The following is a 20814-nucleotide window of genomic DNA, read 5'->3' as shown; positions in this document are numbered from 1 at the left end:
GCATGCTGCCATACAAAGTGAGCAGATAGACTGAACTAGGACATGATAAAATGGAAAAATGACTACGTCATGAGCAGTAACTGAAAATACTGGGCCTCTCAGTGATCGAAAAGGCGTGTTCTGTGACTTGTTATTTTACCTGCAAGCTTATTATGTTAGATGCAGCAAGACAGTAATAAGAGTTCACCTGATACAAATGTGTACATTCATCACCTACCTCATCTGGGTTGGCATTAAAGGTAAGGCTACCTTCGTCCAGCTGCATATACAATTTTCTAAAAGAAAATCCTAGAGGTGGATTCTTATTGTATATGGAACAGTGACCCCAAGTGGATTTGCACAACCTATGAAAAGAAGAGAAAATGAGATAAAAAGTTACTGTATTTAATTTCCTAAATTAAATGTGCATGCAGAGGATAACATAAATAACATAGAATTAGATTTTATAAATCTAAAATTCAAAGATTATAATTTTGTACATGTGTTCTGCTTATAAGTATATAATAAAGGCCTTCAATTTAACAATTTTGGTAAGACCTACATATTTGAGTTACAAAGGTAATATTCCTGAATCTTACCTGAGGTTAAACACAAATCACCAATAATAATGGTAATTACAGCTGATAATTACTGGTACTCACTTAAAATTTTAATTTTAATTGTATTAACTTGCTCAGTATTCTCCAGAATTCTCTAATGCTGGTGCAACAGACAGGACAAACAGAGACAAAGAAGTTTCCCCCAGTCATACAGTGGATACAGACAGAGGCAGCGTTTGACCCCAAGGAGTCTTCCTCCAGACTTTGCAGTTTTGATCAAGAAACTAAACGGCATCTATCACGTAACCTGTGTCCTGTTGTGGAAGACAGCTAAAGGGGGAGGGAGAAAGAATGCTGGGCAGGGGAGCAACCTTATGTTTTTTAATAACATACAGTTTATTACCAGACAAATTAGACACAGAATTTGTAATGCTTAAGTTCAACACATACATCAAAAGCTGCACTGTTAAGTGTAGCTGATTTTAAGATACGGCTTCAAAAATACTGGTTCTTTACTACTACACTATCACACTAATAAGTGACTTTTAAAAAATTCTGTAAAACCTACAATACTGTTCGTATCTCAAAATACACTATTTTCTGAAGATTAGGATAATGGTTTCCAACTCTGTTGCACCAAGCAATACTTATTACTTCTGTACTGAAAGCAAAACTTTCATTGTATTACAGTGCCTGGATGTATACCACAAATACTTCAGTGTAAATGCATCTGCTCCAGAGACAGACAGTACTGAAAGTATATTCTGCTACATTTTCACAATTTTATTATATTTTTCATAAATTTTTGCCTCAAAATTATGTGAATTTTTATAGTTTTTCAAAACACCAGCTACTTGTTGAGATAAAAAATAGTTTTTCCCTCTAATATTGGTTTTTACCCTCAAATTTCCTTATTTTCATAAATAGAGAACAGGAAAACCGGAAAAAAGTATTGTCCCATTAAATAACATCAAAAATTGTGGGGATCAATGGATAAAACATCTAATTTGAGACTATCCTCTTAATAGTTAATTTACACAACTACATTACTTTTATTAACCAAATCACTACTCTATAACTGTAACTAAGCTATTTAGAAAATTGTCAATAGTTAGTGGTCTCTTTATTATCAACGGTTTTGAGTTTCATGATTATGCTCTGTGCTAGCAACGCCCTCCCAACATCAGTAAATATTCAGCACATTCAAAGTTAACACGAAAATCAGCTGGCGCTTTTTTTTTTTTTTTCAAATAGAAGCAATTTAACATTAAAATAATCCAAGTGTCAAGAGTATAGGCATGATTATATAGCTAACTATAAGGAAAGCATTTTCTTCCCTAGAGATAAACAATCCACACTTAAACTCCAAATGAAAAATACATAATGACTGAGTTCACATAAGCTTAGAAATGGCGTTTTAAAAAAAAAATTCAAATATAGGAGCACAAATTAACTTGTAGGGATTACTAAAATGCAGGAAAGAAATTATAAACATTGAGCCAGTTTTAAAGTATTTTAACTTCCTTTTATACTGAAATCAATAAAAAATCAGTAGCTTATTTAAATGCTACTAATTAATGTAATTTCCTCTTATTAACACAGCACCTTCACTATAACAAGGCATTGAAAGAAACACAAGGAGATGAATTCCATGTATTTGAAAGTTGATAAATTACTTACATAATTTTACATTATAATTCTGTGCCAATAGGAAGTCTATGTTAGACAAGTTACTACTAAATGGTTGGTAATTTAGGTTATTTAATTCTTTCAATTATATTTCCAGTTAGAAATCACTCAGTCTTAAAATGGCTTTTGTTTTGTAGATGCGTTCTTTACCATTATTCTTTTTAATTTTTAAGTTTTTCTTAGTACATGTTCACAGTATGTCATGAACAATTACACTCATTGTGAGGGGCTGGGATATAACACATCTTAATTCTTTTCATGCTTCCCCACCGCGGCATTGTTTATCACATGAAGTCCCATGTTAAAACAAAGAGACTTCAATAGATTTCTGTAAAGAATACTAGAAAATTTAATATACAATAATCCTCCTATGTTTGGTAACATTTTTAAGATTCAAAGGAAAAAATATGCACCTATGAATTTTTTTCTGAATATGTGATGCTATTTAAGGAGTGATTTACATTCAACAAAATGTTTCTGTTCCATCCAATGTTTTTAAATTCAAAAACTGGTTTATTATTTGCTACAATTTAATAGTTAATTTACACAACTACATTACTTTTATTAAGCAAATCAAGTTATTACTCTATAACTGTAAGTATGCTATTTAGAAAATTGTCAATAGTTAGTGGTCTCTTTATTATCAAAGTTCTTGAGTTTCATAATTATGCTCTGTGATAGCAACGCCCTCCCAACATCAGTAAATATTTTAGCACATTCAAAGTTAACATGAAAATCAGCTGGCCTTTTTTTTTTTTCAAATAGAAGCAATTTAACATTAAAATAATCCAAGTGTCATGAGTATAGGCATGATTATATAGCTAACTATAAGGAAAGCATTTTCTTCCCTAGAGATAAACAATCCACACTTAAACTCCAAATGAAAAATACATAATGACCATTGGTTTTTAAACCATTTAAAAACACTGGTTTAAACTGGTTTAATATTTGCTAAAATTTCTATAATTTAAGTTTAGCAAGTAGACATTTATACCCTTGCTTTCTAATATCTGTCTACTTCATTAATGTGGTCAGAAAACAATAAAAAGTAGATGAAGTTTTCACCAGCTAAACTTCATGCTAGCACCTCTGTTAAAAAGACTAACACAAGCAAACACACACACACACACACACACACACACACACACACTCCCTTTGAAACCCATGGAAACAAACATATTTGAGGATGATTTACTGATGTTTAAGTATGCCTATGCCTCAGATGGAATATTTAAGGGAATACAGGCATGCAGTACAAATTTTATCATGGATGTAAAGATTCTAAGTTTTGGATCACAAATTCTTACTTCAAAACTTTGATTTTTAAAATAAGCTGGAAATTTCTGACTACAATAAACCAATATACCCTGATTAGCAATCTCTCTTCTCACTATAAGGAAGATTTCCTTTTTGTTTCTTTCCTACTTTCTCTTCCCAGGATCAAATTGGTCAGTAATAACTGCAGCTTTATTTTTGCAGGCCTTAATTAACAGCAACTCAGATTGTAAGCCCAAATTGAAAAGAAACTATTTCATAATATATACATGTGACAAAAAGAACACTAAGCATTAACATGCTCAGAGTGGTATGAATCATACCGCGGGTTTGACTTACCCTTGCCAGAGAAGCTCATCATTAGCAAGGTCCTGCCAGACACAGGAAGCCAAGCAGAGGTCAGTTGCATTCAGGTAGGACAAGATGGTAAAGCTCAGTTCAGGAGGCAACATTTCCAAATTAATGAATCCTTCTTGTTCTTTAGACTTCCTTGCCTTCAGAAGATGGTAGATGTCAATGCCTCCTTGGACTTGCTTGCGATGGCTGCTGGTAGGAATGTGGCTTGCAGCCATTCTTCTGCTCTGCTCTCTGGTGAGGTAGCCTTGCTCACTGTAGCCCTCCTGCTGTAGCTGCTGGTTTCTGGCCACTCTCCACAGCCCTTGACCCATCTGCAAGCCTGGGAGAGAGCCAGGATGGAATAAGGGCGACATTGCAAAAGCAAACCATCTTTCCCAGTGGGATAACAGATCTAACAGAAAGCATTCATTGATCAGAATTTAAATTCTTCACTAGAACCTAGTAAAACTAATAGTGTATTACAAAGAATAGGTGGAATCCTTTAAGTAGAAAATTTGGATGGAAAAATGTTTCAGCGATAGTTGGTCTCTGATCATTGCCTTTATCCCAGCTTGCTAACTACTTTTAAAGTCCATAGGTGACACAATCATTTTTTCACATGGTAAGATTTAGAAGTTACTGATATCCTAACGAGTCATACAAATTATAGTTTTGTAGACTTATGGGCCAGTATTAAGTACCTCTCTGATCAGCGCACAGGAGTTTAGTTAAAAGGTCTCCAGACCCTGGTTTTTATCACAATTCAGGCTAAGCTAAGCTAGACCCTTTTAACCAAACTCCCAGATGTGTAGCAGCTGTGAAACAGGCTTTTAGTTTAATTCTTGCCAGTCTACATTTATGTTGTAGACTGTAATAAAATGTAACATAGGCCCTGAAGTCTAATTCAGAAACCTTATAAATTAGACACCTAGAACTCCATGATAAATAGCTCGGTAATAGCTAACTATTTGATTTTCTTGTTGCTTTAAAGTAAAAATTGTAATTTGCACTAATTTTCCAATCTTCCCCACATAGCCACATGGATGGTGTCCCCTGAGATACTCAGGAAAAGGGGCAAGAAGGTGCCACGGTCTCCCCCACTTCGTGTGACCTGCCCCAGAGCAGTTCGCCACTTACCTGTTACCTACATTGGACTTCTCCAAATACAGATATTTAGAAAACAACTGGCCCAGACTAATTTGACCCTGCCTTTAAAATATGTAGTTTTTATTGAGGCAATAAATTCAGTGAGAAAAAGTAAAGTAGAAAGAGTTTTTAACTAATAGAAATTATTTTCATTATCTCCTTTCAAACAAAATATTTGTTTTATTAACCCAAGTTGACTTTACTAATACATGTGTGGGTTTCAAAATGTGGAAAAGTACTGATTTAACATAAAATCATTAAAACAGTCAAATAACTGAGCATGATATGAACTTCAAAAGAAAAATATCAGAAGCTGAAACAAACAAAAAACAACCAAACAAAAGAACAACACCAGTGATCAGTAATTTTGAAAATTCTTAGGAAAAAGTTGAAAATTGAAAACTTCAAAGAATACTAAAGGTATTATTTTCTTCATATGTAAAAAGGAATGAATCACATGTGTATTTACAAAATTGTTGGCTACTATCTAGATAATGTCTACTGTACTGGTTATAGTATAATTACTATAAGTATTATATATACTAAATATTAGCATATTAGCTAATTAGTATATATTAATACTATCCAGGCAAAAACAGTTCAGGATATTCTTTTAACTTCTCATCCTTATGCTGAACTACTTGAAAATACAAGAGCTTAAGCTATAAAGGGTATATATGAGGGGTTACAATGATTTTAAAGCATATTAAAGTATATAGTATATTTAAAGTATATTAGTATATACCTTAAAAGATCTCAGTAGAGTCTAAAAATACTCCTATGCCATGGGTATACAATAAATTTTGATTGTTCTTTTTACTATGTAAAGAAATATCCCAACAGACACCTCATCAAAAATATATAAAAATAGCAAGCATATCAAAACAGGCTGGACATCACACGTCATAACAGAACTGCAAGTTAAAACAATGAGATACTACTGCACACCTATGAGTATGGTATATTCAACATACTGACAATACAAAATGCTGTGGAATGTAAAACAATATACGATTTTGAAGACAGTTTTTAGTTTCTCACAAAGTTAAACATACTTTTACCATATGATCCAGGATTCACACTTCTTGACATTTACCTAAATAAGCTGAAAAATAGCCAGAGATGGTGGTACTCGCTTGTAATCCTGGCACTCTGGGAGGCTGAGGTAGGATGACTGCAATTTCAAGCTCACTCAGGGCAATTCAGTAATATAGCAAGACTGTCTTAAAATAAAAGTGAAAACAAAACTTTTAAAGGGCATGGGGTAGCTGGGCATGGCGGCGCACACCTGTAATCCCAGCACTCAGGAGGCTGAGGCAGGAGGATCATTGCGAATTTGAGACCAACCTGGGCTACACAGAGAGCTCAAGGCCAGTCTGAAGTGCATAGTGAGCCCCTGTCTCAGAAAAAAAAAAAAAAAAAAGGAATAATTTAAAAGGCATGGAGTGTTGCTCAGTGCAAAGACCCTGGGTTCAATCCCTGATACCCAACCCCAGAGGTGAAAATTCATGCCCACACAAAAAGCTGCACATGAATATTTATACCAGCTCTATTAATAATTACTAAAAGTTCTATGGAGCTAAGGTGAATACATAAACAGTGGCACGTCCACACGCTGGAATGTTACTTAGCACTAAAAAGAAATAAGCCATTAAGTCATAGAGGGGACAAGTGCAAGTGAAAGAAGCAATTCTGAAAATATCATTCTAAGTACATGAAAACCTGAAAAAGGCAAAACTATGGAGACAGTAAAAATTAACAGAAAAATACAGAATACCAACAAAAATTTGTTAGTTTTTAATTTGCTTCATGTTTAAATATGCCATGTCACATCACAAAATAAGTACACTTAATTTTAACAAGTATGTAACACTTTAAGATTTCCAAAGGTAGGAAAAGGTATTTTATTTCCGTCGGGGCTATACGCTTAAATTAGCAAGAAAATATTTAGCAGTCATATTAATTGCTAACCTTATCTACTCTATGATATAATTTGAAATAATTAAATTTATTCTACTCTTTGCTTTTATACCACTAAATGTAAGTAATCAGACATGGTAACTATAGTGTCTTAAGTCTCAAGATTTAAGGCATTTAATAGTAATTTCTGTGTGTTTCCCCTACAACATCTTTCTAGGGCATATGGTTAAGCAGCTGTTGTTACTCTTAGGGCTGTTGCTAGGGAACAAAATATCAGGGTGATTTCCCTAGGCTCTGGACTTTAATGAGGATCAGTAATTGAGCACTGGATAATGTGATTCAGAAAGCATCCGGCAGGTATAAAAAGGTAAAGCCAGCAGCTGTTTCTTAAAAAAAAGAAAAGTGATGGGGAAGATGGAAGGTTGAGGCCCATGAAGAAAACTGCAAGATTAAACCTCACTTTGTTCAGTTCACCGTAAAGCAATACTGCAACCGGCCCATTTGGGACTTCCTTTTCCTTTTAAAGAAGTTCTTGATACTAGGTATGATCACAGTATGATAAACTTCTCTAAGGAAGATTAATGTCCTAAGTTTAGCACTTGGAGAAAGCAAAGGCCATCTATAGTGTTCCATTTGTCCTGCCAGTCTTTTGCAGGGTATTCAGGATGGGGAATATGGTAACTCAGAAAAGTGATGAAAACTTTCAAAAAGACATGACATGCACGGCACACATTGCGAAGTAAGTCACAGAAGGAGCAAAGTGTGGTGGGCTTTGAAGTCAGATTTCAGTCTGAAGGCTGAGTCTATTCGCTATTATTTATAGGGCTTTGGGGAAATTACTTGACTCCTTACTTTAAGCTTTAGCTTTTTCATATGTAATACAGAAAATTAACAATAATAATGGTTACTGCTCACAAGTTGTTTTATTAAATGAGACAATGCATATAAAGTTCATTTCATTGCTCATAATTAATACATGTCAGATATTACTTTGTTTTCACAAATCTTTTCATCAAGTGAAAATGATTAGTAGTGTAATAAAATCTGTTTTAATAATACTTTAAGAATCCTGATGTTCTGCTCACTAAAGAAATGCATTTGCTCATGTTGGTCAGGCTTGTACACAAAATAGTTCAATTCCTTTACTTATCTCATATGCAACCCATGGTTATTTATTTAGTTTTTAGTAAATGTAAATTCATATCAGCAACCAGTCCTCTTCCCCCCCAGAATCCCTAAAAAGTAAACATGCTTGTTATCTTCCACAAAAAAATTTTAAAACGCAATGCATCTGATAATAATGCCAACAGCAATGTCATGAAACAGGTCCTCTACTAATCTGCCAACATGGGGCTCTAAGAGATGTAAAACAGAATGTAGTTTCATAATGAATTCTTGCATGATTTCAAATTCTTAAAAATAAGTGTTTGGATTGAACCAATCAAAACTTGATTTCAAGGTACAATGTTTTCAGATTTGTCTTACAGTTTTAATAAAATCTTGGCATAAATATTTTTAACGCTGAGACAACATAGTATAGTATTGCCACTTATAGCAAAAAAGCTGCATATTATAATCACTGAATATACAAAGAATTTCAATTTAAAAAACACAAAATAGTTTCTGTACTTGAAATGCTTAGTTTTGGTGTAAGTATGGATTTTTCATGATAAAATTACTGCTGATAATTTATTTGTTCACATAAAATAGACTGAAGAAATGGATATTTCTTTCTTAGAAAAAATAATCCTTATAGCAGGATTATTAGTCTATTTCATGTACAAATAAAAGAAATACAGCTGTTTGTTATTCGTAGTAGTTATGATCTATAAATTTGCTACCAACACTGCTTAGTAAATATGTGTCATAGCTGCTATGGAAAATACAAGCTCCTGAATATGATCCAAGAATGTCTATGTTCCTAGAATTATCATACATGGCTATCAATTAATCCTGGCAATCACAGAAATAAACTAATGCTGCAAGTGCCTTGGGCTATTGTAAACTGTTTTGGTTTAGTAGTAAACTCCTCATGTTCAGTTCTGCACTGCCATAAATACACTCAGGACGTGCACTAGTGGACAGGAGACTCCGAAGCCTTATGCTGACGGCTATGGTAACAAAACTGAACACCTTTGAAAACTTAGGTGGAATGTGTCATGTGCACTGAACAGCAGCTATTTTATTACATTGATCTCATACACAACAATTCGATATTGTGGGTTTACTTATTATTTGTCTTACATTTAAACTTAACTTTGTTATTAAAATACTATGCTTCTGTAACATAGTAGATGGGATGACATAAATGGAATGTAACAAGATTCCAAAATTATTCAAAGCTAAACAGTTCAAAAATATTTACCTATAAGACTGTATAAAACTTCTTAGCTACAGTTTCCTTTATAGAGTGAACAGCTACTACCATAAAAAATCAACATATTTCTATAACATGAATAGTGAATATAAGAGTGATTACTAATGATGCCATGTACAAAAAAATGAGGATAGTTTTAAATAGTGTAGAGAGGAAAGTATAAAGTTATATATTTTGCAGAATCTCCAGGAAGTTCAGGACTCAAAAATATAGGGTAAAGAAGGGAAAAATTCAGAGTGAAATGAGTAATTAAAAATTAAGGGTTAAATATTTCTAGGTCACTACTTTCTTCCCTACACAATAATAATAAAAATATCCTCCCTTTACGACTTCTTTTTTGAGAATTACGATACCCAGAAACATGCAAAAGTAATTTCTCTCAGAAATTTTAATGACCCTAAGAAAAAAGACACCCCTCCACCATCTTTGTAACATTTATAAGTACTCCAGTACAATAGCTGTCAAACCAATCACCTTAACGCAGGACCAGCTAGTCCTACAGGGCTCAATACAGCTATAAATCAATGTTTTTATTGCAACAAAGATTCAATGTTTAATTATTAAAGTGTGGCTAAAACATCTGCACAATTATTTGGTTTATACTTTTTGAATGTATCCAGTGCTTTGTCTATTAAAGTTAACAAGTTGTTTTAACCTTTATCGTAATGGATACAATTACAAAATCTTATACTGTACACATTGCATATTTTGGGGGTTTGCCTGCAGTTATGTACCCACTGAAACTCTGCTGTACAGAAATATCATGGAAAAAGCGAATCTTTCTCTAAACTTTCACTTTTTCAGTCCACTTGAGAGCCCCTCAAGGACTAGCAAAAAACTCCGAAAGCAATGTTTCCTAAAGCAACATCCAGGGAGCTAAAAGCAAATCAAATCTAAACAAAAGCAATAAGGTAATGTCAAGAGGGACTTTTAGAGCTAATCTGAAGGAAGATCCTACTGGCTAAACTTGAGGTGATCTGGGCATCAAAATAAAAATGACAGAAATGAGTTATAATCCATTACAGAAGAAAAGAATCCCCAAGTCCAGTGCAGGAAATGCTCCTGAACACCACAATGTTAACTATTAAAGATGGAAAGAATAATGGGGTGAGGGAAATAATCATTTTACAACCTTCAGAGGAAGGTAACATGAACAAGAATTCCAAATGGATGCTGGATGAAGTTTGATAAAGAATGGACTATTTACAGTTCCAAAGCATTTTCCCAGGTATTACTCATTATTTGCAAAAAAAATGAAGAAATTAGATAATATCTGAATCAGATGATGAAAATTAGCACTTTCCAATGAAAAGCAAACAGATATCATGTGCTTCTGGATGTGGTCCTCTGAGAAAGACATGAGTTACATTCCAGTCAAATCCATACTGTGAATATAATCATGAAGAACACCGAAACTCAAATGCAGTCTGTACCACAGACCTCACAGAAGAATAGGATTGTTTCATTCAATACTGTCATGAAAGTCAAAGAGAAGTAGAGGAACAGTTCCAGAAGAAAAAGAAATATAAGCACGGCATCTAAATACAACATGTGAAAAGAAGCCTGTATTATAAAATAATTGCTGTGCAAGACATTATTGAAATGATTGAGAGAATAGACAGTTGGGCTAGAGACTGGGTAAAACATTGAATGAATACTAACTTTCCTGCATTTTGTAACTGTACAATGGTTACAGAGGAGCATATTCGTGTTCTTAGGAAACACACTGATGCCTTAAGCCATGACTTGTGCAACCTACTCTAAAATGTTTCAGAAAAACAGCAACATCCATGTTTATAAAGAAAAAGTAACACGATCCCGCAAAATGCTAAAAACTGGGGAGAGGATATATGAGAGTTATTTTCATCAACCTTATAAACATTCTGCAACCAGAAACCTCCTGGTTGTATAACTGAGGCATGTGCATTTGAAAGAAACTGAGTTCGAGCTTGTGCACTCAGTTCGAGAATGACTCCCCCACGGCTCCTTGTAACCACACCGAAAACGTTACTAAGGAAATGAGCAGCATCAGAGACTCCATAGGGAAACCATCAAAAGATTAAGTGGAGATTATTTTTGGCTTTTTTTGATAAAGATTTTTTAAAAAAACTTTTAAGGGGTAGAGAAATTCTTTTTTAACATAAAAAAATGCATAAAAACAAATGCTACAAGAATGCTTTTTTGTGTGCAAAGACTTACTTCTTAGAATTCCTGGCCATATTCCTTATTTTTCTGAATAATATTATGTATGAACGTACATAATATTTAATATGAACGTACATAGCATTTAATAATATAAATGTTATCCAACAATATTGTTTTTGTGCTATAAACTATTTAATACTCTGTGCCAATCACTTTTAATTATTTCATTTATCTCATTTTCATTCTTAAAACAATCCTAGTAAGTAGGTATCATTATCTAAGCAGAAACATTAAGGCAACTGGAAGATTTAGGATTCAAATTCAGGTCAACCTGAGTCCAAAGCATTTATCCGAATACCACACCATTCGCCCAGCGCTGCTGGTAGCCGTGTAAGACAAAGGCACTCTACCGTCTGTTTCTTCCTCGCCAGTTATCTCCTTTACTCTGTCACTGCTTACTGTCATTCACTTACTGCCTTATTGTTGCTCTCCCATCTGCAGCTGCTCTCTCAGGCTACTGCTTCCATGGACAGCGCAAAAACTTTGATGTGAACAAAGCTCTGGATCAAACTCCAACACCGAGTTTGACTATCCTATGATCTCCAGTCCTCAATTTTCTCAATAATAAAGTAACATATACTAACGTAGCCCATTCATTACTTTCATTCCTTTTAAGTAACTTTTAGTTTTGTTCTTTCTTTTCGGAGAGTATATCTCATTATTTTGGATTTAATTACCTGAGTGGTTCTAATTCTGGTTGGCCTTAAATTTCAATAATTTAGAATCTGTAAAAATTTAGAAAGTGCCTATTAAGTTTTCTTTGAGGAAGAGTCTCACCATGGAGTCCAGGTCAGTTTGTTACGCATCAACGATAAAGGTCCATTTGTGATGAATGGTTGACAACAGATACACCGTTCTGGTAGTTAGTTATCATCCTCATCTTTATTCACTATGGGCATCTTTCTAAAAAATTTCGAAAGTTCATGGAATGACTCACCAAGTCAAAGAAACCAGAAGTACCACAAAATCTAACTGTTAATTAATAAGAAATTTCTACTCTATAGATTTTAGTAATATCCATGTATTCCCAGGATTCAGAATTACATAGTGTTAGATAGCATGTTAACTTCTTTGATGTTTCAAATTAATGTATCAATTGTTGAGGTCAGTACTTTTAAGTGCATTTCTGATTACATTATATACTCAAACGTATGTCTATTAAGATAATAATTTTGGAATTCATCTATGATATTGTACTTTTAGTCATAAACCTAACAAAGTTTATTAGATAAAGTAAAAAAATCACACATATTAGTAAGTATAAATATAAAATGCATATGTACGGTACACATATAATACATAGTCACACACATACATTCGTATATATGTACATATATACATGTACATACACAGTCCTTGCTTTGTACAGTTGTGTTAACTACTAACAATTACCATGGCAATGCACAGAGTGAGGCCACAGTTGCAGTACACACTAGTTTCAGTTCACATGCTACTGGGGAAATTGAGGGCTGCCTGTACTTACGAGGAACTGATTCCACACAGTGGGCTGCATGGAGCAAACCCAGGACCAAACTGTGCCATGAATGTAAAGGGCTCATTAAATATTTGTTGATTAACTGAATCAATGAATGGTAAACAGTAATAAGAATTGAATTAGATGAACATTGACCATCACACCTTTCAAAAACTCAAATCATAGACATAAAGGTAAAATAGAGAATTATAAAACTTTTAGAAAAAAAAAACACATAGAAGGAAATTTTCAGGCTGTAAGGCCAGGCGAAAAGTTCTCAGACTTGCCATCAAAAGCATGACCTATAAAAGTAAAAATAAAGTAGATCTCATCAAAATTTAAAATCTTTGGTCTTGAAAGCTTACATTTAGAAGGTGAAAGTGTAACCTACAGACTGAAAGAAACTACTCTCAAATCACTCATCTGACAAAAGACTTGTATCTACAGTATATAAAAAATGTTCAAAAACCTAGAATTCTCAAAAACCCCGGAATTCTCAAAATCATTGTTGCTGAGGATAGCTGGGCACGGTGGTGCAAGCCTATGATCCTAGCACTTGGGAGGCTGAGGCAGGACGATTGCTGTAAGTTAGAGGCCACACTGGGCTGCACAGTGAGCTCAAGGCCAGCCCAAACTTCATAGTGAGATCTTGTCTCAAAAAGATTAAAAAAAAAAACCTTAACAGTAAAAAGTAATCTACTTTAAAAATGGGCAAAGAGGATATAAATAGCAAATAAGTACATAATAAAATACTCATAATTAGCCAAGAGGGAGGTAGGTATGGTTACAAAAGGGCAGCATAAGAAATTCCAGAAAAAGGGAAGAAAAGGGGAACGGGATGTAAAAAGAATTAATATGCATATGTGCATGGGCCAACTTCCCACTATGAATGTAATCACTGTATATGTACTAATAAAAATTTAAGTAAAAAGAAATTCAGCAATATTCAGTTGAGTTCTAGGAAGTACCAAGTATAATTGATTCTAAAATGAACTAAAAAGGAAACTTTAATTCAGAGAGGATTATTTATAATTTGCTGCCAGATTTCCTTTATGATTTTAAAATGATATTGTCACTGAAAACTTGGAAGTGCCATTTAACATATGTTGTTGAAGAAAACTGAGCCCAAAGTAGTAAATACCCGTAAGACCTAAAGAAGACTTTTTAAAAATATGCTTTTTAACTTTATTTTTGTGTAAGTTTTCAGAGACTGAAAGTTATCAAAGTGAAAGGTGAATTCAGAAGCATTTACAGGTTGTGATCTGCTTATGGGAAAAAGAGTCTGCTTTATATTTGCTTTATAAGAAGAAAAAACTTCCTCCACAAGTGCTTAAAACATATAAAGAAAATATTCACAATCTCTAATGGACTCGTTTTTTTATTTTTTTGTTTTGGTTCTTGGTTTTTCATTTCTCAATGTCTGAGCAAAGTAATTTTCCTATGTCAAAGACTGATTTTGGAATTGGTCCACCATTTACTGACTGATTAACTGATTGTCTTTTTGAGATAGGGTTTTTCTGTGTAGTTCAGACTGGCCTTGAACACACTTGTAGCCCAGGCTGGCCTTAAAGTCTGGGCGATTCTCCTGCCTCAGCCTCCTGAGTGCTGGGATTACAGTTGTGTGCCACCATGTCTGACCTTTGGTCTGCTTTTTCATACACACATTCTACCACTGTCCTTTTCCAAAATGTTGTTACAGAATATTTGTTTTTTGTTTTTTTCCGGTACCGGCAATCGAACTCATGACCTTGCGCTTGCCAAGCAGGCGCTGTGCTGCTGAGCTAAATCCCCAGCCCCTCAGAATACTGTTACACTAACAACATTGACATTTTCCATAAGTAAAGTTATTGAGCTAATTTACCTTTATTCTTTTGATAATTTTGTGGGAGCTTGTGGGTTTATTAAACGCATCTTTTTCAGTCATTCAAAACAATACCAGGACCTCAGCTCTAGACTTCAGCCTATATTTCAGACAGCTCTCTTATCATCTGTGTCAGCGTACTGGGAACAAGAAACACCCAAGATTAGCACAGGTGTTATATCTAGTATGTTTACGGTACTCTTCCAGTTAAGAGGAAAATTTCGATTAAACAAGATAAGACACTCGCCATTAGTTAGGAGGGAGATAGGTATAGTTATAAAAGGGTAGCATGAAGAACTCCTGCGGTGTCACAGCTGCTCAGTAATCAATTGTGGAGTCATCTATGGGAACCTGCACAGAACTGCATACACACAAATGTCCATTTTTATTCACAATAAAATTATGGAAATCTGAATAAGACAGTTGAACTGTATAAGTGTAAGTATCTTAGTTGTGATAGAGTATTACATTTTACAAAATATTACTAAGCAAGCCAGGTAAAGTATACAAGAAACATGTGTCTACAATTACCTCTGGGGGGAAGGGAGAGAAAGAGAGAGGGAAAGAGAAAAAGAGAAACAGAATAAATTGTACATTTAAATAAGTGAATTTTTTGGTATGTAAAATGATACCCCGTTTTTAAAAAAGAATGGAAGAGAAACTTTAATGAATGTTCTTGGTGGGATCTGATAAACTATTTTGGATTTTAGGAAATTCAGCTAATTGTTAAAAACCTATGATCTATGTGTCCCTGTCTGGCTTCATGGAATTTAATACACAGACGAAAAGAAGACACAACCAAGGAATACAAAACCTTTATCATACAAATCCTGTAATGACTTTCTGACTTTATCATAAGATGTACCAACGATTGGAGTGAGATGTAAAAGCAAAAATTACCTGCATGCCACCTATTTGGTCTATAAAAGAAACAATGTAGGGCTGGCAATGCATACCATTTAAATATTCATTACAAGTAGCTATCTTTCATCAGCACTTATGCATTCAAATAGTACAATCTGCAAATAAATGTTCAATCTTAGACAAAGGTCTAGTATATGTACAAAGAGATCTGTAACACACAAATTCTATTAAGTTTTAAAGACACAGAAATTCCTTTAGACCCTCTCAATATTTCTCAGTAGAAGTGGTATCATGTGATTTTATTCAATGGCATAAGATGTGAAAGATTGGGTCAGAAAATATTTTATACAAGACATTTAACTGGCAGCCAGGATTTCTCTACTTGCAAAAGAATAGACCACCAAAGTAGTTTAGAGTAGAGTGGGTAGAGAAATTTTAAAAAGAAAAAACCTGATAACCAATCACACTCCTAAAATTTAAAGGCAACAATTGCAGAGAAATGAAAGAGGGCGAGTCCACAAGGAGGTCTTTCTAAGGAGAAAAGGGAAATAGCTAAGTACTAAGAGGTCACAAGGTACATTAAACACATAAAAAAGCTCCCACTCATTAAATTTAAAGATCTGGTCTTGCAAGAGCAGTTTTTCTTACTAAAAGGCACACCATTTGTACAGGGTTTTTTTTTTTTCATGCAAGAAGATTTACAGTATTACTTTGTTTTCTGAAGAATTTTCCTGTCTTTAATTTTATACTATAAAGAATGTTACCAAAATAGCATCTAAACAAATGTAAAAATTATGATGTGTTATTCAATCATAATAAAAAAATGTGAGAATTTTAAGCTTGACTTTGTTATTAAAGAAATATTCTATTGTCTTAACATAAAATTTAGCATACTTCTCACCAGTATTACTCATATTAATACCGGTTCTACTCCATCACACCATTGTTTAGTAAGGACAGTTAGGGTTGTCAGCCACCATGACAGCACACCCTGGCAACCTCTTAAATGTACATCACACTCTCTTGCCATGGCTATTCCTATGAGCATTAGGGAGTTAAACAAAACAAAACAACAAACAATTCTCACTGAATTGCTTCTATACAAAACGGCAAGCTATTAAAATGAAATAAATTTTGTCCGTAGCCCAAAATAAGAGGAAAGTCAGAAACTGGAAAACATTTAATAGTGAAAAGAGTCTAACAGAAAATACAGATTTGATTCACACTCCACTTTCCCATCTGTACAACAAGGGTTTTGAACTTGATGATCTCCGAAGTCTCTTTCAGCAATACAATTCTACGGTTCTAAGAGCAATTAGGTCTGAAAAAGAAATAAAAGGCATCTAAATTGGAAAGAAAGAAGTAAAATTATCACTGTTTGTAGATGATAGGATCTTGCATGTAAGAAACCATAATAATTCTGCAAAAATGAACTCAAAATGAAGAAAACCCTCAGGACTAATAAATTTAGCAAAATAACAAGATACAAAGTCAATATACAAACATAAGTTGTATTTTTATACACTAACAATGAACACCATCAAAAAGAAATTACGAAAACAATTCCATCTATAATAGCAATACAAAAAATAAAATACTTAGGAATTAGCCAAGCAGGTGAAAGACTTCCACAATGAACACTAAAAAATATTGCTGAATGAAATGAAAGAAGAGGCAAATGAATGGGAAATTCATATTCATGGATTGGAAGACTTAATATTTTGAAGATGTCAATACTACCTTAAAGTAAGCCAGTCACAATAAGACAAATAATGTATAATCATATTTATATGGGGTATTCAGAGTAGTAAAATCATAGATATAGAAAACAGAATGGTGGTTACCCAGGATTGGGTAATTTTTTTCCCATAAAAGGGGTGGGAAAGGGGCAGTTAGTAAGTGTAGATTTTCAGCTTTACAACCTGAAATGCACTATGGGGATGGGTGTAGCAAAGGTGGCACGTTATGAGTGTGTTTAATACCACTGAACTCTATACCTGAAAATGGTTTGATGGTAAATTTTATGTTATATGCATTTTAAACACAACTGAAAATACAATTCTAAGATTCTATAAAAATAGAGTGAGGAGGAAACAAATCCTCTCAAAAACCACAACTTAAATGAAGAAATGCTGGAGATGGGTTATATGTATATGTATTTAGCATCCATCCTTCCTACCTTTCCCCCATCTTCTTGACTTCTTCAAATCACTACTCACTATAAGCAGACAGGATGTTCCTGAATTTACTTGTTAAAATCTGTTTTCTTCATTCATGTGACATGAAATCCTCCACCCTAGAGTTTTCCCCTAACCCTTTGGTTTTTTTTTGAGCCAGGGTCTTGCTCTATAATCTAGGTTGGCCCCAAAGTGACACCAATTCTCCTGCCTCAGCCTCCCTCCCTGAATATTGGGATTACGGGTATGTGTCACTTTGCCTGGTTACTAGGTTCTTTAGAATACATAAACTATTAATTACAAAGTCAAACTCCCTAAACTTTTTTGCCTAAACTTGAAACCACTCAACTTCTTATCTCTGTATCACTGAAGTACTTTACCCCCAAAATGAACTCAAGTCAGCCAAAGATGATTAGTATAGAATCCATTTAATGAAGTTCCTCAGAAAACGAAATAAAAGCAAGAGTCAGGAAATATGAATTGCCAAAGAAGATGTCTTTCCTTAAAGTTGTTTTATTTATTTATTCATTTATTTTGGGTTTTTTTTTTCCAGTACTGGGAATCGAACTCACGACCTTGCGCTTGCCAGGCAGGTGCTATGCCACTGAGCTAAATCCCCAGCCCCTCCTTAAAGTTGTTTTAAAATATTACTGAAGTAAAATAATTTTATGTAGAAGCAATGCCCATTATCATAGACCAGCCTATAGAATAGCCTCAGTTCTCAAATATGCATTACGATGCAGAAAAAATTAGACAGCTATATATTAGCAAGTAATTAATTACAGTCATAAATCTGAATAACCAATTTTAATGTACTGCAATCAAAGAAAGGAGCAATCTATTGGTAATTCAATGTTGTTATATTGTACAAGCAGAAAAATATTTTTTAATCTACCAAAAGCTTAGTAAACAAACAAAACATTTTCCATTAAACTGATAGTATATAATAAATTCCGATGAATGTTTTAGGTTATTTAGAAGTTATAAAACATTTTGGAGATAAAAGCATTTCTACTGTGCAATTCTATCAAGCATGTGTTTAAAATTTTACAGCCACCTAAAGGTCCAAAACTACAGCAGTTAATTGGTTATAAACTATTAAAATGAAGTATGTTAACCTGATAGGAAGGCCCAATTTAAAAGCCAAATTTACAATTTGAGAATCACCAAATTAAGATGGTGGTAAGTATCTGAAGCATAGGAGATAAACTTCATAATATTTTACTAACAAGTAAGGATTTATATATTCAAACCTGCAAGAAGCATAGGCAATTTTACATGGATCATACCCCAGAGTTATAACAAACCCTGAAGCCTGCTCCTTTTATTTTGAGTAAGTGTGCATGGTTTGCTGACAAAAGCTGAGTTGGTGATATGTGGTCATGCAATGCAGAAAGAAGCTGGTACTTGCCACCTAATAATATTTAAGAGAAATATCCAGGTGCTAGGGATGTACTAGCTCAGTGGCAGAGCATTTGCCTAACAGGCCTGAAGTCCTAGGTTCAAGCTTGAGCAGAGGCGAAAAAAAAGAAATACACTCTCAAAACTGCTTTGTAACTCCTAAAATTCCTTTAACAAGGGAAAGGGCCTTTCAGTTTAGTTTCACAAAGAAAAAGGATAAAATACAAGTACTCAATAAAAGAGTAAAAGAAATATCCAAAATACACTTCTAAGACACACTTCTCTCATCCCTATTTGATCACAAAGGTTGCCACCGACTTGCATTATATCTATTATAGGCAGATCAATTAAGTAGAAATTGTACTAGGCACTCAAGGGAATCAGTACAGAAGATGAGAACACATCAAAACTGCAGATGGAGGCACATCTGAAGAAGCCAAGACCTGAAGATTAAAGTCACAATAGGCACATTTATTTAGTTCCTTAAAGGATAAAAGGAACTTTGAGATTCTACTGTAATTGGTACTACCCTTTTGGGGTTTCCCATAAAAACAGACCATTAGCTCACTAGGGGTGGGTCACCCTCTCCTACCCTCTAAGACTAAGACTAAGACACTAGATTATTGGCAAGGGTAATGATGTCATCCATACGCCCTTGCTACATGCCCAACTTCACTCTTGGATGAATATTAGCTACATGGCTGTACTTGTAATCTTACTGATTATAGTTTGACCCACGTTGTGCAGAGATGACCTCGGTGGCAACCTACTTGGGACCCCTTCTATGTCTCAGGAGCTATTCTTATTTCCCATTCCTATTCCCCGACTCCCAACTGTGTTTGCCTCATTCCTTTGCAAACCCACACTCCTCTTGAATGTGTGCTATCTCTCTCTCTCTCAATAAACTGTTCCCACTCTTAACCTCCATTGTTCCTTGGAATTCATTCTTTGATTTCAGGGACCATGAACTTGACACATCAGGTTGGGAACTATATCTCTCCTATATCGTATCTGTACTTTTCTCCAGCCCTTTCTTAATTTACTTCCTCCTGAAAAGCTCTCTGGGCTCACACTTAGACACAGTTTCAACTATATGAAAGACAGTGGGTAAAAAACACAGTATCCAGCTGTGATAACGCTGTGGTCGTGTATACCCTAAACACACAAACTTGCCCCTCGCACACAAAATTCCTCAGAGAGTGTACCATGAAAAATAGGAAATAAGCCTCTTCAGATAATTCACGGGAAAAAATTTTTTTCTAAGAGAATAATGCTCTTTTTCCAAGAAAATGTGTTTATTTCTTTACAATTTGATATTTTTTTTCTGTCTGATTACATGTGTATGTATCTGCTCAGTTACTCTTAGCTATTAACTCCTAAGTTATCAGCCAGGGATATGGATTTGGCAGCTTCTAAAATGCCCTTTAGTAACCCCTGCCTCCTGAAATTCATGCTCTTGTTCAATCTGCTTCCCTTTCCTCTCCATTTGGGGTTAGACTTAATGACTAGGGGATGTCACTTTTGAGATTACATTATAAAAGACTATACTT

At 34.3% G+C, this 20814-nt stretch overlaps 1 protein-coding gene across 1 annotated transcript in view; it reads right to left on the bottom strand.

The window, feature by feature from the left end:
• Fbxo8 (F-box protein 8) overlaps positions 1-20814 on the bottom strand; it is a 46858-nt gene that overhangs the window by 23889 nt on the left and 2155 nt on the right. The window contains exons 2-3 of the mRNA XM_005373536.2: positions 3843-4179; positions 218-344 (exon numbers count right to left, since the gene is read on the bottom strand). Of these exons, the coding sequence (XP_005373593.1) occupies positions 218-344; positions 3843-4171 (456 nt within the window). The 5' untranslated portion in view covers positions 4172-4179. The remainder of the gene's footprint in view (positions 1-217; positions 345-3842; positions 4180-20814) is intronic.

Source organism: Chinchilla lanigera, unplaced genomic scaffold (assembly GCF_000276665.1).
Source record: "Chinchilla lanigera isolate Chin_1 unplaced genomic scaffold, ChiLan1.0 scaffold00002, whole genome shotgun sequence".
In the NCBI taxonomy this organism is placed as follows: domain Eukaryota; kingdom Metazoa; phylum Chordata; class Mammalia; order Rodentia; family Chinchillidae; genus Chinchilla; species Chinchilla lanigera.
This window is presented reverse-complemented; position numbering and strand designations above follow the sequence as displayed.